This window comes from Indicator indicator, chromosome 35 (genome assembly GCF_027791375.1).
Source record: "Indicator indicator isolate 239-I01 chromosome 35, UM_Iind_1.1, whole genome shotgun sequence".
Taxonomy (NCBI): domain Eukaryota; kingdom Metazoa; phylum Chordata; class Aves; order Piciformes; family Indicatoridae; genus Indicator; species Indicator indicator.
Genome location: NC_072044.1, coordinates 2,717,290 through 2,736,241, shown reverse-complemented (window position 1 = coordinate 2,736,241; position 18,952 = coordinate 2,717,290). Strand labels below are relative to the sequence as shown.

Here is an 18,952-nt window from a genome sequence, read left to right as displayed (position 1 = left end):
GGGCACCCACAGCAGCTTGCCCAGAAGCACAATGGCCAGGGGGGGTTGGAATCTCTCCAGAGAAGGAGACTCCACAACCTCTCTGGGCAGTGGGCTCCAAGACCCCCACAGCAAAGAAGTTTCTCCTAAAGTTCACCCATCCCAGTCTGTGACTCTGTGATTCTGTGTTGAGTTTTGACTTAACAAGCCACAGAGTGGACTTGCAGCTGTGATTTCCAAAGCCAGGGCCATACCAGTGGAGCACCAGTGGAGCAGAGTTAGTTGCTCTTAGCCAAAGTGAGATTCCCCTGGGACCACATCTCTGCCTGCAGTCTCACTGACAGCAGTTAACACCACTCTGCCCCAGCAGCCACTTGCAGTCCCCATCACCATCCTCCTTCCTGTGACCTGAAAGCCAACTCAGGCAGACTTTACCTTTCAGATCTTCTGGGTTGTCAATAACAAAGTTCCCATTCCAAACCACAGCAAAGTCCACAGCCAGGTTGCTGATGTCCATCCCATCATAGAGGTACTGCAGGGGAAGATGGAGAATGAAATGCTTGGGAGGATCTATCAGAGACACTGCCAGGACAAGAAGCTGTGATTATTCTCTGCTGAAGTCTGAGCCACCACACTTCTGCACTTCATCTCCAGGGTCCTGCTTTGACTGCCTCCTCCTCACCAGGAAGAGATAATTAAATCAGATCCAGTCCTTGGGAGAGGTAACAGATTAATTATTCTGCTCACAGTGGCTGCTCTTGTCACTCAGTCCCCAGCTTATCAATACAGCCCCTCCAGTTAATCAGACTGGAAGGACTGCTGCCTTCAGGCTATCTCCTCACACAGTGTGACTGGGAGCTTCCAAATCCCACTGCACAGCTCTGCCTGGTGAAACTGGGAAGAGCTGAGGAAAAATAGACATCACAGAATCATGGAATGGTTTTGGGTTGGAAAAGACCTGAAAGATCATCAGGTCCAACCATCAAATGGTTGCAAATTGTGCTCATGCAGCCCAGAAGGCAAATTGTGGAGTGTGGAGGACTGTGGCCAGCAGGGCAAGAGAAGGAATTCTGCCCCTTTAGGGATTCTGCCCCTTTAGTCTGCTCTAGTGAGACCCCACGTCAAATACTGTGTCCAGTTCTGGTGTCCTCAGCATAAGAAGGACACAGAGCTGTTGGAGTAAGCCCTGAGGAGGCCACAAAGATGATCCAAGGGCTGCAGCACCTCTGCTGTGAGGAGAGGCTGGGGGAGCTGGGGGTGTTCAGCCTGGAGAAGCCTCCAGGGGGATCTTAGAGCTGCCTGCCAATAGCTGAAGGGATCCTGCAGAAGGACTTTTCATGAGGGTGTCCAGAGATAGGACTAGGTGGAATGGTTTGAAGCTGAGGCAGAGCAGGGTGAGACTGGAGCTTAGGAAGAAGTTTGTCAGTATAGGGGTGATGAGACTCTGAAATAGTCTGCCCAGGGAGGTGGTGGAGTCACCATCCCTGGAGGTGTTCAGGAAATGGGTGGCCATGGCACTTGGGGACATGGTTCAGTGGCCATGGTGGTGTTGGGTCAGTGGTTGCACTTGATGACCTTTGAGATCTTTTTCAACCTTAACGATTCAGTGATCCTAAAATCCTGCCAGCTCCTTTGGCAGGGCCAAGCCCATCCTGCAGAGGAGAGCCACCCAGCCCTGCCTGCTTCTCCAGCAGCACCATCCAGATCATTTCCCTCTCTCTGCTGTGCTGTGCTCTCTTCCCTTGGCAGTTTTCCTTCCTTGCACCAGCACTGCTGCGTTCATCCAGCTGCCATGACCTGGAACTCGACAGCTCCCTGATAAGGGCTCTGTGATTCTCCTTATCTCCCCCTCTGAATTAGCCTGCCTTAACACCTTCCTCCATCCCCTCCTCCTCCTCCCCTTCCCCTCCACGACCCCCCACAGTCAGGCAGGCAGATAAAGGAGCTTCTCCTCTAATGAAATACCACTTGGAATCCAGAAGGAGTTAAGCTCCAGGAGGTTTCATGGCTGAGGCCAGCCCCAACACAACTCTTGGGAGGTGAGAGCCACTTCAGGCCCTGGTTTTGCCCCATGCCCTGGCAGTGCTCACCGAGCTGTTCTGGCACTGGACGCTGGAGCTGTTGAAGCGCAGGGCGGGCACGCGGTGGATGATGCCCTGGATGCTGAGGACACACTCGTAGCCACGCTGGCCAGACTGGGGCTGGGGCAGGTTCCTGGCCTTCAGAGTGATGGGTTTCACCTCTCCCACTGGGATCAGGATCTCCTCTGATGGGGAGAGCTGGGGACAGTCCTGGAGAGGAGGAAATAAGAGAGAGAAGGAGGGGAGGTTACAGCAGTGACGGTGGCTCCATAGGTCTGGCCAGGTCTCAGGCTGCTTGCTCCACTCATCTGGACAAGGTCAGCCACTTCTCAGCCTTCATCAGCTGCAGGATCAGTGCACAAATAGAAACCCTCAGTACAGTCCCCATGCTCTGGGACTGGAACTGGTTGCAGAAGGAACCCCTCTGTTCTGTTCTCATAAGACCTCACCAAGCCAGGTTGGATCAGGCTTTGAGCATCCTGGGCTGGTGGGAGCTGTCCCTACCCATGGCAGGGGGGTTGGAACTGGATGATCTTCAAGGTCCCTTCCAGCTCAACCCATTTTATGATTCTATGATCCCAAGCCCTTTGCCACCCTGCCTAGTAATTAAAGCATAACATCTGGGTGGCAATGCAGGAGACTCATCCCCACCAGGCTGAGGTATCCATCTCCATCCCTCTCTGATGCCCACTCCGTGTGCCCAGCCACACTCCTCCTGTATCTCACAGCCAGAGCCATGGGAGGTTGTTTCTCCACTGGCTCAGGCAGGTTGTAAATGAGAAACAGATGCTACCCCAGCCTGGAGAAGCCAGTAGCTTAAACTGCTGCCTCATAAACCTTTTTAGTGGCACTTTTCCTTATATATTTTTTATTTTATTCCTAACAGGGACTTTCACGGATTAACAGCCAAGACTGATTTGAAGCTCCAGCAGCCAGAAAAGCAAGCTGTGCTGGGAAGGAAAGAAAAGCCCTTTTCTGCAGTGGAGCAGGGAGGAAGGGAATGCCATCAGGAAGCTCAGCTCCAGCTCAGTTCCCTCAGACCCTGATATCAAGGACCCAATCCCCTTTACCCCCCACCAGCAAGATCAGCTCCAACATTCCTCCAGACCCTGGTATCATCCATCCAGCCCTCAGCTCAGCCTTTACCCCACCAACAGCAAGCTCCTCAGACTGATGACATTTCCCACCCTGAGCTGACTCTGCACACAAGTTCCTTTCTCCTCCATATGCAGCACAAACTGCACTACCTTCTACTCAGGACCTGGCTCTATGTAAGATTTCCCATTTAACCTCAAAATCAGATTGAGGACCAGTGAGAGACAAATGGCTCCACTGCTGAGAGGTTCCTAGCTCCATGGCAAGCCCATTTTTGGGAGGAAAGGCATCCTGGAATCAGAGAATCATAGAATTGGTTAGGTTGGACAAGACCTCTAAGATCATCCAGTCCAGCCATCAACCCAACACCACCATGGCCACTAAACCATGGCCCCAAGGGCCACATCCACAGGTTTCATGAACACCTCCAGGGATGGGGACTCCACCACCTCCCTGGGCAGCCTGTTCCAATCCCTGACCACTCTTGCAGAGAAGAAATTTTTCCTAATCTCTAACCTAAACCTCCCCTGGTGCAACGTGAAGCCATTTCCTCTTATTCTATTACCTGATACTAGAGAGAAGAGCCCAACCCCTGCCTGGCTCCAACCTCCTCTCAAGGAGGACAGCAACAAGGTCTCCCCCAACCTCCTTTTCTCCAGACTAAACACCTCGAGGTCCTTCAGCTGTTCCTCCCCAGCCCTGCTCTCCAGACCCTTCCCCAGCTTCATTGCCCTGCTCCAGATCCTCTCCAGCCCCTCAACGTCCTTCTTGGAGCGAGGAACCCGAAACTGAGATGCAGAAATCTTTTATCCCAATCAGATGGCAAACAAAACAAAAATCTCCACCCACATCACCAGTGGGAGCACCTCAGTGCAGAGTCCTGAGAAGAATGACTGTGTTATGGACCATTATCCTTCCTGGCCACTGCCAGCCGTGAGATGACTGTTAAAGAAAGACCTCCCTTTAGAGACAGGAGGGAGGATGCACACTTCCAAGTCTGCTCTCTCTGGTGCTGAAAATGCTGCTAGCAAGAATCATTCTGCCATCACTAGAGATGAGCAGGACATCATATATATATTTTTTTTCCTCCCTTCTTTCTTTTTGTTTCAGTGGAAGAAAAATGTCACATTTGGCTTCTGATGAAAAAAAAAATAATAATAATAATAAAGGGATGCAGGCTGTGAGGGCTGCTCAGAGAAACACCACGGACAGCAGGCAGCCCCTGGGTGCTGGCTGACAGCTCCAGTGATCACACTAATCAGGGGCTATTCATTTTGGGGTGGAGAGACAGAGAGGGAGATGCCACAGCAGAGACAGCCCAGGGGGCCCACGGGGAGCCACATTGCTGCTGAATGTCTCAGCTGAGCGAGGGAAGCCGCAGGGGCTCGGGGCTCGCTCGGGCGTCGCACATCGCGCTGGAGGCTTCTCCTCCCTGTCTCTGCTATTTCCCATCCAGGGTGGTTGCTCAGCCTTCAGGTCTCGTTTTGTATTTGTGTGTTGGTTTTCTCTTTTTCAAGTGGTGCAGCAGTGATGCAAACCCACAGCTCTGCACACACAGCCCCTCCGTGGAGTGGCTGAGAACGGGGCTGGGTCTCGGGTGGGTGATGTTGTGGTTGCATCTCAGTCACAGAATCCCAGCGTGGTAGGGGTTGGAAGGGACCTCTGGAGATCATCCAGTCCAATCCCCCTGCTAAGAGCACCCACAGCAGCTTGCCCAGGATCACAATGGCCAGGTGGGTTTGGAACCTCTCCACAACCTCTCTGGGCAGCCTGCTCCAGGGCTCCAGCACCCTCCAAAGTGAAGTTTTTCCTCATGTTGAGGAGGAGCTTCCTGTGTTCCAGTTTGGTGCCCACTGCCTCTTGTCCTATCACAGGACACCATTGCAAAGAGCCTGGCCCCTTCTTCTTGCCCCCTACCTTTCAGCCATTTATAAAGTTCTGTAGGGCTCAGGTCTGGTGCTGGATTCTGCCCCTCCCCCCCTAAATGCCAGGACGAGCTGAGCCATCCAGCAACCCCAGATAAAAGGCAGGCTGCAGCCCGTGGAATATACAATTTCTTCCCTAATCAGTTTACTTTGTTTTTTAATTCATGAGAAGCAAATCCTGCAGCGAGTTAGAAAGGCCATTATTGCCTCCTCTCACTAAACAAACACAGGCTGAATCCTCTCATTATCCTCCTTGACTTCCCTCCACCAGAATAAACACAACCCAGAAGATCTGCTGGAGAAAAAGACAAGGCTGGGAGGCAGGAGTGGCACAGCCTCTCCGGGAATGTTCTGCACATGAAGTATCATCACACACCATTTACAAAGACAATTTTCTGCTTCTCCAACACTTTTTTTTTTTTTTCTTCTTTTAGCCTCAAAGACTCTGAGGTCTATAAATACCTTAAAGACCCAAGACATGCATCTGCCTCTTGGAGCACAGCACCCATGGTTATTATTTGTGTGCAACGGAGCAGTTTTAGTAGGTCAAAGCTTCTTGCTCTTGTTTGGAGAAGAAAAGAGAAAACAAAACCAAACAAGAAACTGCCTGGAAAATGGCAGGAGGTTCTTCTGATGATGGGATTCAGCCCAAATGGAAGTGAAAATATAATGGGGGTTGTAACTTTTCAACTGAAAGCAAACAAACCAACCCTAAACAACAAATCCCAAAGCTCTACAAATGTTAACTCGCTACACCTGTGTTAACCTTCCTCACATGAACCAAGCTGGCAGAGGAATGTGAACCCCCCAGCTCACAGCTGTGTTCCCAATGACAGAAATTAAGGTCCCCATCACTCATGCGGACACATTCTTCTTCCTTTCTTGCTGCTGGAAAGGAGAACAGACCTTGCTCCTTGGAAACCAAACAGGAAAAGAAAAGCAGCCAGAGTGTGACTTTTCTCCCTGCTAAATCCCTTCTCAAAGCCTTTTGTCCTCAGCTCTGTGCTGTGTGTGTGTGTGCTGTAACCAGGCTCTTCTCCATCACTTCATGAAGTGCTGGGATATTTGCAGCCATGCAAAGCATGGCAGGCTGGAGAGGCCATTTCTCACCCATCAATCGTGCAATCAGAGAACTGTTGAGGTTGGAAGAGACCCTGGAGATCAAGTCCAAACGCTCCCCTAGAGCTCACAATCCCAGCACTGCTGCTGAACCACATCCCTCAGCACCACATCCATGTGGCTGTTAAATACCTCCAGGGGTGGGGATTCCACCACCTGCCTGTGCAGCATGATGCAGACCTAACCTCTGACATTCAGGGTGCTTCTCTTCTGAGGCATCACAGTTTCCTGTGGTTGTCACCTGCTGATGGCTTCACTGACCACTTGCTACCCCTGTGACAAAGCACTGCCCCCATCCTGTCCTCCACATCACTCACAGCTACTGCTGAGCTCTGCCCTTGGAGCTCTGGGCTCTGGCTTGTTCTCAGGCAGAAAAAGCTTCTTCTTGTCAGACCCCACCTCAACTACTGCATCCAGTTCTGGTGTCCCCAGCAAAAGAAGGACACAAAGCTGCTGGAGAGAGTCCTGAGGAGGGCCACAAAGATGATCCAAGGGCTGGAGCAGCTCTGCTGTGAGGACAGGTTGAGGGAGCTGGGGGTGTGCAGCCTGGAGAAGAGAAGACTCTAGGGGGACCTTAGAGCTGCGCCTGCCAGGACCTGAAAGGATCCTCCAGAAAGGCTGCAGAGAGACTTTTCCTGAAGGTGTCTAGAGACAGGACAAGGGGGAATGGTTTGAAGCTGAGGCAGAGCAGGGTTAGACTGGAGCTGAGGAAGAAGTTCTGCAGTACAGGGCTGCTGAGACTCTGGAATAGGTTGCGCAGGGAGGTTGTGGCTGCCTCCTGCCTGGGGGTGTTCAATGCCAGGTTGGATGAGACCTTGAGCAGCTGAGTCTAGCTGAGAGGTGTCCCTGCCCATGCCAGGGAGGTTAGAGTAGGTGACCTTCCAACCTCAGCCATTCTGTGATTCTTGGTTGTGTTTTCATGGGAAGCAGGACAAAAAGCATTTAGCTTGGTCAGTGCAGCCAGAGGGCACCAAGGAGCAACACTCATGAAGAAGGGTTTGCTGTCCCCCATCACGTTCTCAAGGGGCTGAGGCTTGGAGCTCTTTTCCTTTCTCAAGACAAGATGACTCTGAGGAGCTTCAAAGGGAGCTTGTTACACACTGAATGCCACTGGGACACAAGTTCTGATGGGCCAGGACTAAAAGGGAATATTCAAGATATTTTCTCTTAAATTAAATATAAAGGCACCAAAACATTTCCAACCCACTTGCACATATGTGGAGCTCTGCTGTGAGAAGAGGCACAAAGGACTGAAAGGAGGGCAGCAGACACCACAGTGGAGGTTCTGCTCCAGCTCCACACCCAACTGATGCTCTGCTAGGAAGGGAGAGATGCTGGTGAGCACAGACAGCCAGGCCATGTGTTAGCCCAGGTGAAAGGCCATTAGTGAAGGTTCACAGATGGCACCACATTGGAAGAGACCCTCAAAGGTCATCTTGTCCAACCTCCCTGCAGTCAGCAGGGACACCTCCAACTAGAGCAGGCTGCTCAAGGACACATCAAGTCTGACCTTGTATGTCTCCAGGGATGGGACCTCAAGCACATCCCTGGGAAACCTGTTCCAATGTTTCCCTATCCTCATTGTGCAAAGCTTCCTCCTGATGTCCAACCCAAATCTTCCCTGCTCCAGTTTCAAACCATTGCCTCTCATCCTGTCACTCTAAGCCTTTCCAAATAATCCCTCCCCAGCTCTTTTGTAGGACCCCTTCAGGTACTGGAAGGCTACTCTAAGGTCTCCTTGCAGCCTTCTTCTCTCCAGCCTGAGCAGGCCTGATCCTTTCATCCCTCTGATCATCTTTGTGGCTCTCCTCTGGACCTACTCCAGGAGGTCTCTGTCTCGTGTTGAGGGCTCCAGAGTTGGACACAGTGCTGCAGGTGAGGTCTCACCAGAGCAGAGCAAAGTGGCAGAATCACCTCTGGCCACACTTCTTTTGTTGCAGGCTGATATCAGCTTACCCCCCCTGGTAAGAAACAGCCTCTACAAGATGAAGATGACAGAAAAAGTTCTTTGGAGACACAACAGTGCTGTGATCCCAGCAGGTACTGGCAGAGAAACCAACTCCCTCCCTCTGTGTGATCTCAGGCAAACCCTGTGAGCTCCCAGGAGGGAAAAGGAGATAATAACATTGTCCTACTTTACCAGAGGCTTCTCAAACACTTCTGAGATCATGGGGTTGAAGGCCTACAAACCCGAGAACTACAACTGTAAAGCCTGAGAAGACAACAATGCTTTGAGTGTGGAGGAGAAAACCCCCACATGACTGGAGAGAAGGGAAAGCAAAGGGTTCTGCTTTCTCTTGTTGTGTTGAAAGGAAGTTTCTTGGCTTTGAAAGCTTCTGGGTTGTCCCCAGGGTGGATGCTTCTCCTTGGGCATCCCTTTGCAGCTCTTTGAGGCTGCTGTGAGCCCTGTGTCTTGTCTTGCAGGAGGCAGCATCTGCTTAGAAGACCTGCCAGAGCCATTAATGAGCCATGCCTCCTTCCAACTGCTAAAAGCATCTTTGGACTTGAGCCCCACACCTTTTATTAACTGCTAAGAGAGATGGCTCCTGCTCCACAGCACTGGAACCTGGATCACATCTCTCTTCCAAAGTCTGGAGCAGTTCAAATCCATAATTCCCTTCTTAGTCAGTTTACAGGCAGGCTCCTGCCATGAATTCCAGACCTGCCAACACAATCCACCCAACAAGTCCCACCAAGAGCTCAGCATCTAAATTGTTGCTTGCCATCTGGCTAGATCCCTGCAGGCCTTGCATGGAAAGCAGAGCTGCTGGAGTGTGTTGGTCTTCGAGGAGCCTTTGAGCCTCCTGAAGGAAAGTTCTCCAAGCAGTCACAGCTACCACTGAACCTGAGCACAGTCACAGATCAGAGGTGGGATCAGCTCTGGTGTTCAAGTCAAGACACATCCCTTCAGCAAGGCTGACTCTTCCTGTGCTCCTTCAAAGGTCCATCTGCACTTTTGGGGCCAACTAAGAGAGGACCTGTGGTAGGACAAGGGTCAATGCATATAAACTACAACACAGGAGGTTCCACCTCAACACGAGGAGGAACTTCTTCCCTGTGAGGGTCACAGAGCACTGGAACAGGCTGCCCAGGGAGGTGGTGGAGTCTCCTTCTCTGGAGGCTTTCAGGATCCATCCATCTGGATGTGTTCCTGTGTGACCTGTGCTGGTCCTGCTCCGGCAGAGGGTTTGCACTCGATGATCTCCGGAGGTCCCTTCCAACCCCTAAACATCCTCTGACCCTGGGACCTCCCAGCTCATGGAAAGTCAAAGGACCTCCCATGACATCAGTTGTACAGGTTGTGGCACAGGAAAGCAAGGAAGGAAGAGCTGACAGCCTGGAGTGGTACCTCAGAGACGTTGATCCGTCCCTCCTGGAAGGAGCAGGTGGTGGGGTCGTGGGTGCAGAGGTTCCGATACTTGCACCAGTGGCAGCGGAAAGCACTGTTCACACAGGACAGGCACCTGGGGGAGGAAAAGGAGGAGTTCTGCTGGAGGGCATCACCTTAGGAGGTTTGTACAGTCACAGACAGGCCTAGCCAGAAGGCCAGGCTCAGAGTCCTTCATGGAAATTCATCTCCAAAGAGAAAACGGAGTTCCCGTGCTGCCATCCCTCCTGGAAATTCAAACCCAGGAGAAGGCAGAGGAGAGGTGGAGGGGCTGCAGGTGCCCACAGCCAGAGGAGAGGCTGGGGCTGTGATGCCTGACTGGGGAATAGGGGCTGTAGGTCTGTCTGGATGTACAGACAGAGGAGCAGCACACCAGAAGGCAGGGATCATTGGTACAAGGGATAAAGGCCACCATGAGAGGCAACGTGGGGGGACCAAAGGACTCCCAGGGCTCCTTTCATCCTGGCACCTCTGCTCCATGTTCTGGCCCAACACAGAAGAGTTGAAAGCAAGCCTGAATAAACTGTGGCCAGCCAAGCCCAGCAGCACACAACCCTCCTCCAAGTGCAGCAGAGAAAGTGTCATGGTTTGAGCCTTCACATCCAGAGCAGAATGCCTGGGAGTGACACTGAGCTGGCACTGATGGCTCCCCTCAGCCAGCTCCAGCAGCAAACCACACTCCTGCAGCACAGTTGGCAGCTGACTCCTGCCACAGGAGAAGCTGCCCAGCCCCATGGGTCAGGTCTCCTGTTCACCATCCAACTTCTGGCAGGTCCTGCCCATGTTTCATTTTGGGGTTTTGCAGCTTGCTTTGTTTCCAGAGAGAAACCTACAAATGCCTCAGGTCTGGAAATGTTTTGTTTTGAGGCCAGCCAGCTGCATGCTGCCTTCCAGCAGCAGATGTGCCCCATGGTGGGTACCTTTCCATGATGTTCAGCAGCAACAAGCCCCCTTGCCCCTGCTACACACCTGGGCTGTTGTACTGGACTCTCAGGGTTGCTCTGCCCCAACCACTGCTGCTAAAATACAATCTCTGTGCCCACAGCCCAGGACTGGAGATGTCCAGATCAGATCCTGCTACCATTTCTCCTCCATTATGCTGCAGAGCATCCTCAGAGCAGCCCTGCTACCATCTCCTCCACCACACCACAGAACATCCTCGCAGCAGCCAGCCCTCTGCTCTCCTGGCCGGCGCAGCATCAAAGGGCTCTGCCTTCCCCACCTCCCTGGACCTTCTGCTCTGCCTTCACCAACTGCCTGGGAAGATTCCTTCCAGTTCACAGTTGCAGGATCACACAGCTTGGGGGCACCAGCAGGTTAAGGTTTTTCCAGGCTCACTTGTCTCAGAAGGCAGGGAAAAGCTACTCGACAGCCCGGGAAGTTGAGAGCAGACAGGGACTGGTGGGCTGCCCTTCCACCACACCTGTCTGCTGGCTGACCCAAGCACCATGATAACCCCCACCCCCCAAGCTGGGCATGGAGCCCAGCATCCCCTTTCCTCTTCCCAGTTGGTGTTTGGCTCTGCCTGGGGCCAGGGAATGAGCACTCACAGCTGGTGGGCACTGCAGTTGTAGAACTTGAACTCGGTGCTGACAAAGGTCCTCCCTGTCTCCCGCGACTTCAGCTGCAGCACGACGCTGAACCAGTCTGGGGATGCAAACCAGAGCCTGTCAGTCCCCCACCAGCCACCCAGGAAGTGACAGCAGATGTGGGGGCACCCACTCCCCACCTGCCAACGTGCTGAGCCAGCTGCTTCTGGGGTAGAAGAGAGAAGTCATAGAATTGTCAGGGTTGGAAGGGAGCTCAAGGCTCAGCCAGTCCCAACCCCCCTGCCATGGGCAGGGACACCTCACACCACAGCAGGTTGCTCACAGCCACATCCAGCCTGGCTGCAAAAACCTCCAGGGATGAGGCTTCCACCACCTCCCTGGGCAACCTGTGCCAGTCTCTCACCACCCTCCTGGGGAAGAATTTCTTCCTAACATCCAATCTGAATCTCCCCACTTCTAGTTTTGCTCCATTGCCCCCAATCCTATCACTCCCTGACACCCTAAAGAGTCTCTCCTCAGCTTTCTTGTAGCCCCCTTCAGATCCTGGAAGGACACAAGAAGGTTTCCTTGGAGTCTTCTCTTCTCCAGACTGAACAGCCCCAATTCTCTCAATCTATCCTCATAGCAGAGGAGCTCCAAAGTCAGGAGCAAAGTCAGGTTGCTTTCATATCCCTACTCCCCTAGTCATCAGGACCCTCACCCCAGTGAGTCTGCAGAGGTTCCCCAGGCCGGGAGCTGAGCACCCCACCCTGGGTGGATCCTGCCCTCCAGCACCCCAGGGTGCTGGGCTGGTTGTCTCCAGCATTGCCTCCAAACTAAACCAGGCTGAATGGCAAAAGGCATTGGAGACTCAGGGTCTAAACACTGCCTTGGGTAAGAGTTGAAATGATTTTGGAATCTCCTCCTGTTCCCCAAAGGATTCTGTCTCCAGTATAAAACCACTAATTGAGTCTGCTCTGAGAAGCAGCCCAAGAGCAGACTAGGAGACAATGTTGGAGACAGGGAATTAGGGAAGCTCTTTAGAAACCTCAGCACTGGGTTAATTAAGAGCAGATTGTTCTTCTGGAGCTGCTGTGGGGAAGTCTGCACAAGCCCTGCTACCACGGTGGCTCTTGGCTCCCAGTGATCACCAAGTCTCAGACTCCACAAAAATGCCTTAGAAATACAAAGATATCAGCAGGGATGCAGAGTTGACACCTGGAAGGATGCCAAGGAGAAAATGAGTTTTAAGCAAGTCACAGTTTGGTTATGGGAAGAGAAAACATGACAGTGGAGATGTTAATGAAGAGACAACCCAGAGATCAGGACCAAAAAATAGAAACTGCATCCACCTCCTCGTGGGTGCTGAGCCAGGCTGAGGGGAAGGCTCCTGCTTTCCAGACCCACCTGGCATGGGCAGACTCCAAGTCCCTGCCCCAGGGCTCATGAACCACCCTGGGGGGGACAGACAGGCTCATGAGCCACCCTGGTAAGAACAGACAGCTCCTGTCCTCTCCTGGGGAGCTGTCTGGCAGCACAAGGAGGGTGTAAGGATGGGGCAAGCACGTGGTGCTGCCTGCTCCCCTGCTCCCAGCCTGTCTTTCCCTGTGTGGGATGCATCTCTTCAGGATGAAGCATATTTAGCTCCCTAGGTTTAATTCAGGAGCACAAATTTCTCCAGCAGCACCCCCGAAGGGTCTGCTCCAGCCAGAAGATGCTTCTAAATCTACACCAACACTTTCTGGTGGCACAAATGTTGCATTGCTGTCCAGAAGGAAGTCACTTACCCTGATCCAGAGGTATGGCAGGAACATCTTTGGCTGCTGGTGAAACACAAACGACCCTGCTGCCTGAAACCTGCCCTTCCACCTCTGTCAGGTTCCCAAAGAGGCAGGTGACCCCAGCTGCCAGGTCTGGAGCATAGCTCACCAGCAGGTTGAGCTGTAGCCAGGGAGAAGAGGAGAGACAAAACACAGTCAGAAACCTGTTAGCAGGCAGAGCTGTCTGAGTTCCCTTCCTCTTCCCAGTACCTGCTCTTCTCCCATTCCATCCTGACCCCCTTCAGCTATCCATCCACCCACAGTTGGCTCTTTTGTGGGAAGCAGAAGAGGAAAAAGAGAGCCAAGGATGCAGGTTCTCTACTGATACAAAACCACCTTGCTGAGCCTTTGGGTACTGTAGGTTTTTGTCCCCCCTGGCAGCTTTCTGTGCCCCCTGCTTGCTCTGCAGAAACATTGCCACCCTCAATGCCTTCTCAGGAGCAGGTGACAGCAGTAGCAGCATCTTGTCTCTCATGGATGACAGCAGCAGTGACTGCCCCAACAACCCCCTGCACACAGAACAGCTCCAATAAGCCCCCAGCTCTGGGAGCATCCCCTGTAGAGAATCACAGAATTGTTTCGGTCAGAAGAGACCTTTCAGATCATCCAGTCTGACCCTTAACCCAGCCCTGCCAGGTCACCACTAAACCATGGTCCTCAGCACCACATCTCCAAGGCTTTGAAACCCCTCCAGAGATGGGGACTCCACCACTGCCCTGGGCAGCCTGGGCCAGGGCTTAGAGACAGCCCTGCCCTGGGCGTGTGTGGCCATCAGAAACGAGCAAGTCCCCAGTGACCCCATCATGAATGGGGACTGTTCTCATGGCAGAGTGGTGTCTGAAGGGGTGAGTGGCCTCCTGACAGCCCCACACCATTTTGACCCCAAGTGCCAGGGGTGGGGAGGAGGCAGGTGGCCCTGGTGGGGAGCGGGAAGGAGCTGCTGCAGGGGCAGCTGCCGTGGGGTGCTGGAGGGCTCAGAAAGCAACAGCTGGGATGCTTCAGAGAGCCAGGCCTGAGCACAGCTCACAGATGAGGGTTTTTGGGAAACAAAGCCTTTTCTTTCAACAACTAATGAAACCAGACCAAGAGAAATGTGAGCTGAGGCCCAAGGGGAAGAGGAATTTGCTTCTGCCATCCCCACCCCCTTCCTCCGCAGCTCGGATGACCACTCTCCTCTCCACTCCCTCTGCGAGCCTGGCTTCATGAGAAAACATTTGTGCTGGTGGGCAAGGGGAAAGGCTGGAGAACAGACTGCTCTCTGGGAACCTGCAGAGCACTGGGAGTGCCTCCCACCAGCAGGTCCACCCCTCCCCACTGGCTGGCAGCACTTACTGGGAGGCTGTGCTGGGAGACGGAGATGCTGCTGGGCTGCACGCTGATGCTCATGCACTGGCTGATGCTGCCTGCGAAGCGGTGCGGCTCCTCAGCTCGCTCACAGCTGTCCCTCGGGGAGCACCTGGCACACAGAACCACACATCAGGGCCTGGGCAGCACCCAGGGGAAGGTGCCCAACAGCAGGAGGTGCTGCAGCTGACCAGGAGCGAGCTGAAGAGAAGGGCAGAGGTAGCAGCAGGAGCAGGGGAGATGCTCTGCGCCAGGGCACAGATACTGCTGTGGAACCACAGACACTGCTGTGGAACCACAGACACTGCTGTGGAACCACAGACTTGTTTGGGTTGGAAAAGGATCATCCAGTCCAACCAGCAACCCAACACCACCATGACCACCAAGCCATGCCCCCAAGTGCCACATCTACAGGATTTTTTAATGTCTCCAGGGATGGGGACTCCACCACCTCCCTGGGCAGCCTGTTCCAATCCCTGATCACTCTTGCAGCAGAGATTTTTTTTTTTCCCAATCTCCAACCTAACCCTCCCCTGGCACAATTTCAGGCCATTTCCTCTTGTTCTATCACCTGATCCTAAGGAGAAGAGACCAACCCCTACTCACTGCAACCTCCTTTCAGGGAGTTGCAGAAAGCAATGAGGTCTCCCCTCAGCCTCTCTCTTCTCCAGACTAAACAATCCCAGTTCCCTCAGCTGCTCCTCATGAGACCAAAAGAAAAAAAAAAAAAAGAGTTAGGACCAAAGGGCACTGAAAAATATTCTGTGATCGGAGGAGAAACAAACCACAAATATCTCAGGATATAAAATCTCAGGAGCTATTCCCAATCCTGCCTGCACTGGGACACAACCTGGAGCTGCCAAGTGCCATCTGTGGGGACAAGTAGGTGCTGTGGGTGCAGCCAGGCACTCTGCCACTGCTCAGCCCAGGCTCTGCAAGCCACAAGTTCATCATCTGTACAGAAACTAACCCAAAAAGCACTAACAGGCAGCAACAAGAGGATGCCTCTGTTCTCATTAAAACAGAGGTCATTAATCATCTCCTCCTGGAGCTGAGGAGCACAGCAGGGCCAGGAGTGGGACTTTCCCCCCTGGCTGCACTTTGGCTGCTTGTCACACCTTGGGGTTCCCATTCCCACCCTCAGGAATACATCCTCTGAGCACACCAGGAGTGCTCCCAGCACCCCCTGTGCTGCAGGATGCTTCATCCTCCCTGTTCTTCTACTGCAGGTGTCACTGGAGTGGAGGGAAATCAAGCTGCTCCCAGCAGGTATGGGAGGACCCACCAGGAAACCCAGGAAGTGTTCCCAAGCAGGTATTGGAGATCAGAGCACTGCATCCCTCAGGGATTTTCTATTTTATATCATCTGGGGAAAAGTCCTTTTCTTCCAACCCCTTCTCCCCTGGGCACAGATGACATCTTGGCCTTTTGCTGCTAATGGTCTCAACAAGCTACTAGCAAACTGTATCCCTTTTCACTCACTGGCCCCTCTCCCACATGGTGACACAAAGGTCAGGGGCTGGAGGTGCTGTCACCAGCCCTACATGCCACCAGCAAGTTCCCTTCTGACAGCTCCTTGAGCCTGTATGTTACTGGAATTGACAAGGTGCTGCTGTCAAACTCCTTGTTTGCCCAGGTCCCTGAGGAGCAGCTGGGGGTGGTCCCAGACACACACATGGAGCATGGAGTCATAGAAGGGTTTGGGTTGGAAGGGACTTTAAAGATCATCATCCAGTTCCAACCCCCCTGCCATGGGCAGGGACACAGATTCAGAGATTGCATCAGGCTGGAAGGGACCCTCAAAGGTTCATCTTGTCCAGCCCCAGGGACACCTCCAACCACAGCAGGCTGCCCAGGGACACATCAAGCCTGATCTTGACTGTCCCCAGGGATGGAGCCTCAACCACATCCCTGGGCAGCTGTTCCAGTGTCTCACCTCTCTCATTGTGCAGAATCCTCCTGATGTCCAACCTAAACCTCCCCTGCTCCAGTTTCAAACCATTGCCTCTCATCCTGTCACTCCAAGCCCTTCTAAACAGTCCCTCCCCAGCCTTCCTGTAGGCCTCCTTCAGATATTGAAATGCAGCTCTAAGGTCTCCCTGGAGCTTTTTCTTCTCCAGGCTGAAGAACCCCAACTCTTTCAGCCTTCCACCAGCCCAGGTGGCTCAAAGCCTCATTCAGCCTGGCCTTGAACACCTCCAGGGAGGAGGCAGATCTGCAGAAACACCTCCAGCCCACACCAAGGCTGACTTTTGCCATGCACATCTGGCTCTGAGCAGGTGACAAGAGCCTGGCCAAACCAGGGCTTCCCACTCTGCAGCACTGGAGCCATCACCTTCTCCTCATCAGGCTGTTTGCTTCTGATTAATTAAGTTTAATCAATCAAGTGGGGTTTGCACTGTCCCTTTCCCAACCACCCATGGCATTTGGAGCACTGCTGCTGCTCTCCTCACCCTCTCCCCTTTTTTGTGCCTTCTTGAGGGTTTTCAGCACTATAATGGAGCTAAATATGAATGCTGCTGAAGGAAGAATTATTGAGGTTTAAGTGAAGCTGTAAGATAGCTTTAAAGTGAGCTCTTGACTGGAGCCTTTATCTCATTGACTCGCTGGAATGGCTCTTTTTTTATCATACTATTTATGGCAACAGCCCTAACAGAGATAAATAGGTCTGGAGACAATAACACACTTGCAGAGAGCAGCATCTGAAGTCTTGCAGGTTTCCAATCCCACTGGGCTCAAGAGACTCTTTAACCACCTCCTTGAGGCCTTTGCCTGCTCCCCAAGAGTGCTCTCTGGAGGAAAAAGGAGCAGCAAAGGACCCTGCTCTCACGTGGAGAGGATGAGCTGGTAGGGCAACAAACCCCCAGTCAGGAGGACACAGCTTGGGTGAGGGCAGGGATGGGTTGCTCAGCACTCATCCTGCTGCTCCAGGGTGAGCAGAGGAGGTCTGCTGAAGGACCAGCACCTTTCCCTACCTACTGTTTTTTTGGCACCTTCTCTAGTGTCCTGCATCCAGGATTGCTCAAAACTCAGTGCAAGGCACTTGCTGCCCATGGCCCTCAGCTCACCAAGCTCTGCTTTTAGGGTAGGGGCTCCTGGTCTGCTCCAGTGCCTGTGTTCAGCTTCAGCTTCATGGTGAGAGCTGCCCCAGGGAGATGCCAGCATCAGCAGGGCCTGCTCCCAGAGCTCACCACTTTGATCCTCACAGATAGCTCAGTCAGGAGCATCACCACCTCTAAATTCCAGGGGTGGACCTGTGTATGGGAGCAGCTCAGAGTGCAGCAGAGCCTGAAGCCATGGCTCAGCCTTCCAGGAGATGACAGAACACAACAAGCAGGCAGGGAGAGCTCTCTGTGAGACTGGACAGTGAAAGCTTATCCCAGGACATCTCGGATCCTTTTGCTTCCCCTTTCCTATTCCTGGCTGGAGGTGTGGAAGACAAGACACTGCCTGATGCCAGCTGGCATGAGGTCCATCCATCCCATGTCCATTCCTGCACACACATCCCCTGAGTGCCCACACTCTCAATAAGCCTCTGACAACTGCAGATGTGGCTGCCAAGGGCACAAGGAGGAGATGCCTTGGAGCTGGCACAGCTCCCACAGATCCCCTGAGCTGCCTGAGGGTCTTGGCACCCCCAGGACACAGACCTGAACCAGAGGAGCAAAACCCCACAACAAGCAGTGACGGGAAACAATTAGATTTCAATCCCCAGCAGCCCCAGTTCTGATGGCCACCACACCCCTGATAGTGGCCACCATACCCAGGCTTGCTCAGACCACCACACCTCTGCTGGTGGCCACCATGCCCAGGCTTGCTCAGGTCACCATGCCCAGTGCTGATGGCCACCACACCTCTGCTGGTGGCCACCATACCCAGGCTTGTTCAGGCCACCATGCCCAGTGCTGATGGCCACCACACCTCTGCTGGTGGCCACCATACCCCTGCTGGTGGCCACCATACCCAGGCTTGCTCAGACCACCACACCCCTGCTGGTGGCCACCATGCCAAGGCTTGCTCAGGCCACCATGCCCAGTACTGATGGCCACCACACCCCTGCTGGTGGCCACCATGCCCAGGCTTGCTCAGACCACCACACCTCTGCTGGTGGCCACCATGCCAAGGCTTGCTCAGGCCACCATGCCCAGTACTGATGGCCACCACACCCCTGCTGGTGGCCACCATGCCCAGGCTTGCTCAGACCACCACACCTCTGCTGGTGGCCACCATGCCAAGGCTTGCTCAGGCCACCACACCCCTGATAGTGGCCACCATGCCCAGGCTTGCTCAGACCACCACACCCCTGCTGGTGGCCACCATGCCCAGGCTTGCTCAAACCACCACACCCCTGATAGTGGCCACCATGCCCAGGCTTGCTCAGGCCACCACACCTCTGCTGGTGGCCACCATGCCCAGGCTTGCTCAGACCACCAGCAACTCTCTTGCTATTTCAAGGACAAAAACCTCTCCTTCTGCCCCTCAGGCTCTTCTACCAAGCCCTCATGACCCACAGCATGAGCATCACAGCCTGCCCTGCAGCCCTTCCAGGAGCAGCTGGTCCCTCTGGCAGGAGGGAGATGACAAATGAAACACCAACATTCCAGCACTTGGGGCCTCCAGACAAATATGACAGAGGCTTCAGGAACAGCAAGATAAACTCCCTTATTTACAG

The 18,952-nt window shown here is 53.4% G+C and overlaps 1 protein-coding gene across 1 annotated transcript in view; it reads right to left on the bottom strand.

Moving 5' to 3' along the window:
• PLXNA2 (plexin A2) overlaps nt 1-18,952 on the bottom strand; it is a 180,122-nt gene that overhangs the window by 48,128 nt on the left and 113,042 nt on the right. The window contains exons 5-10 of the mRNA XM_054395915.1: nt 14,269-14,392; nt 12,904-13,057; nt 11,138-11,234; nt 9,549-9,663; nt 2,070-2,270; nt 415-511 (exon numbers count right to left, since the gene is read on the bottom strand). Coding sequence (XP_054251890.1) covers nt 415-511; nt 2,070-2,270; nt 9,549-9,663; nt 11,138-11,234; nt 12,904-13,057; nt 14,269-14,392 — 788 coding nt within the window. The remainder of the gene's footprint in view (nt 1-414; nt 512-2,069; nt 2,271-9,548; nt 9,664-11,137; nt 11,235-12,903; nt 13,058-14,268; nt 14,393-18,952) is intronic.